The sequence below is a fragment of the Trachymyrmex septentrionalis genome, unplaced genomic scaffold, assembly GCF_001594115.1.
Source record: "Trachymyrmex septentrionalis isolate Tsep2-gDNA-1 unplaced genomic scaffold, Tsep1.0 scaffold18, whole genome shotgun sequence".
Lineage (NCBI taxonomy): Eukaryota > Metazoa > Arthropoda > Insecta > Hymenoptera > Formicidae > Trachymyrmex > Trachymyrmex septentrionalis.
Window position 1 is genome coordinate 504,041 of NW_017304969.1, and position 2,960 is coordinate 507,000.

General features: G+C 36.6%; 1 protein-coding gene across 4 annotated transcripts; it reads right to left on the reverse strand.

Annotated features, from left to right (window-relative positions):
* Nucleotides 1–14: 14 nt before the first annotated feature.
* Nucleotides 15–1,409, reverse strand: LOC108746587 (beta-1,4-N-acetylgalactosaminyltransferase bre-4-like). Of its 4 annotated transcripts, XM_018483446.1 has the most exons (3): nt 1,134–1,409; nt 304–954; nt 15–231 (listed from the first exon to the last, which is right to left on the reverse strand). In XM_018483446.1, the coding sequence occupies exons 2-3, from the start codon at nt 931–933 to the stop codon at nt 37–39; spliced, it is 825 nt and encodes a 274-aa protein (XP_018338948.1). In that variant the 5' UTR covers nt 934–954; nt 1,134–1,409; the 3' UTR covers nt 15–36. The 4 variants fall into 4 exon arrangements, with proteins under 4 accessions (XP_018338948.1, XP_018338947.1, XP_018338950.1 ...); XM_018483445.1 differs by having other exon boundaries at nt 304–1,409; XM_018483448.1 differs by having other exon boundaries at nt 134–231; nt 312–1,409.
* Between the last annotated feature and the right edge of the window lie 1,551 nt (nt 1,410–2,960).

A 2,960-nucleotide genomic window follows, 5' to 3' on the forward strand; every position in this document is an offset into this window, starting at 1 on the left:
ATATATGGTAATATTAGATAAAAAAATACTTGTAAATTACACATCAGCTAAAATCCAAGAATATAATGGTCGCAACTGATGATTTAATACTCTGTATTCTAGATTGCTCAGTCCATCAGTATCATATCTTCGAGCGCCGCTTTCCAAATTTGCGAATCTCGTAGTACTGGGAGGTTCCTTCTTATGTGTCAGCATATAATACTGTGCTACATCAGGTCCAAAGCGTGTGACCTGTAGAAAACAAAACAAATTATATAACTTGAATTACTTGAAAAAATAAGCACAGATTTAAATCGACGAAACCTGAAAACCTCTGGATTGCAAACGGCTGTAGAAATCATCATCTTCTCCACCCCAACCGTAGAACACATTAGAAAATCCATTTACTCTTTCAAATTGCTTCCTCGTCAATGCTATCGCGCCTCCAAACAAGCCAGTATAAGGTAAATTGTATCGAAAAGTATTTACACTGGAGCTCATATGCCTAGGCATTTTGGTGCATGCGTAGATGTTATCAGGATTCTGTGGTATCAAATCAATATCTTGGAAAATAAAACAATGGAAATCATTGATTTTGGTGGCCTCGGCATAACCAACATTGAAAAGCTTAGCGCGATTGAACTCGCGCATTGGACTCTGCTCGATTACAAATATCCGATAATCCAGATTCTGCGACTGCAGGAAGGGATGTATATAATTCATAAAAATGGCAAGCTGACTCTGTCGGTTGCGATAGGGCAGTATAATAGCCACGTTGAAGAGAGGATGGCAATTAAATGGCTTCCACTGGCCGCCTGGTAAAATACCGAGCCGACGTGCCATCACCACTGGGTCTTCCCTGGGATGCTCCTCCGGATAGAATAGCTGGGAGAATCGTTTACCGCTGATGGAAATCACACAGGAGTTGTCCCTCGATGGGTATGATTTCTCCATTTCGCCATAGATATTTTCCGTCTTGATGAAGGCGTAGTGAGAAGCGAATCGTGCTGGATGAAGACAATAGCACAGCAAGAGTGTCATCATCACGGTGTAGGACAATCCACGCGCGTGATTCAGGAAAAGTATCTTCAAAATACTGATCAGGTTCTTCATACTTCTAACCTATATATGTGATAGACCGCCGATAAACATACCAGTCGAAGGAAGCGAGTCTCGGACGAGTTGTGATATTTGCGCTGTAATCTTTGATTATCGATGATTATTGAACGGGCATTTTTGGGCGTGTGTACCCGTCGACGACGCTGTAGAAGAGCAAAATTCACATCTCCTATAGACAAGGCCTCTCCACTGAAATTGTGAAAATTGTGACGTCATCACTAGTAGAGGCCGAGGCTTGGCCGCCGAGTAGTGTACGCGCTGTATGGCGGTAATATACAAATTGCATGTTCGAGTGAAATTTTTATTTCACGTTTTTTATGAAGATGCATAAATATTTGAGTTATTAATCAGATTAATAAAGAGATAGGTAATAAAGGGATTAAATTTAAAGAAAATTATAATTCATAAAAAATCTTTTATCTTGTATTTGGTTTTATTCTTTTAAAATTCGGCATTTGTTTTTGTTTCACAGAATCGTTTTGTAATTATTTAAAAAAGTATTCGATTGTATGTGATATTTTAATTATTACATTTCGTATTGCATGTTTCGGACAACAGTGACCTAAAAATAATTCAAAATTCAAGTCAGATAAACTTTCAAATAGAAGAGTTTTCATAATTTCGCGCTGATTTAGTTGATTTGGAAATTCGCGCTCGTTTTCGAGTAATTTTTGAATGATAACTAATGCGTATGCTGCACATATCAGAACGTCTTCGTGTGGATAACATAATCCTCCTCGATTATTCGCGTCTATTAAATTAGAAAATGTTGTGATTTCATTCGCTGTTAAAAAAACTTTGCAATACTCGTACAGTGTTTTTTATACAGGCAAGATATCGCGATACGTTGATAATAAACTGTTCACTATGAAAAAGTGAGCACTATTAAAAGCTTTCCCAACAAATTTCCGCCTTTATAATCCATACGGTTTTATATAAATTTCGTCAATTATAAGAGTTACCGTTTTATCAGAAAGCAGTTTAAATTTCGACCAAGGCAACGTTGATTCGTTTTGCTCCACCTGAGGATTACTGGAGAAGTTACTGCACATTCTTTTTATTATCATTAAGGATGGTAGTAATAAATGTCCTGAATTGCAAAGAAATTTGTACGCGTGTAGAGAAATCGAATGCAGTTAGTAATCCACAAAACAAGATTGTTTTCAACTAATATCGAAAGGCGCCTTTACTCGAAGTATTCAAGATTTTTATCTGCTGCAACAAGAACTTGATAACACTTTCGCTGCGGTAATGTCATCAACAAAGTATTCAAAATATTGATGCACGCATTAATGTTATTTATTGCTGAGCTGTCTTTATATTTTTTGTCCAATGATATCAACGCTTGATAGAGAATGTCTTCGATTTCAAAGACCGAATTCACGATGAACGGAAAATTGAATTTCTTGTCGTTTAGTTTTGTCACCTCCCGCGATCCATAAAACAATCTTAAAGTGAAATCTTCTGACACTCGCACACAACATTTCACATTTGGGTATGAAATATCTTCACTGTAAAGTATGTCAAGAATGTTGTCCCTGCTTGAAACAATCTACTTTTGCAGATCAATGTGTTCTTTTATCTTTGCGTAGAGTTCGTCGAGACTAGAAAATCCAATTTTCAAACTCAATCGTGATGTGCTCTAATTTCATTCGCTTTATTTCTGGAGCTAGATGCTTAGGTGTGTCGTTGGTTGTCATGTAACGAGGGTAATTTGGAAACTGACTTGGGACGGTATCTGTACAAATATATAATTGCAATTGAGAAAAGACAATCTTGTTGTTTTACTGTAAAAATTTTTCTGTAAGAAATATTAAATTTGAATTGACGCTTTTAATACACACAATATGAATTGATTTGCA

What these genes read in the sequence shown, in the direction of transcription:
- LOC108746587 (XM_018483445.1), bottom strand. Translation starts at nt 1,092, where the DNA reads ATGAAGAACCTGATCAGTATTTTGAAGATACTTTTCCTGAATCACGCG. An exon ending in TGCAATCCAGAGGTTTTCAG is followed by an intron (nt 232 to 303) that starts GTTTCGTCGATT and finishes TGTTTTCTACAG; the next exon opens with GTCACACGCTTTGGACCTGA.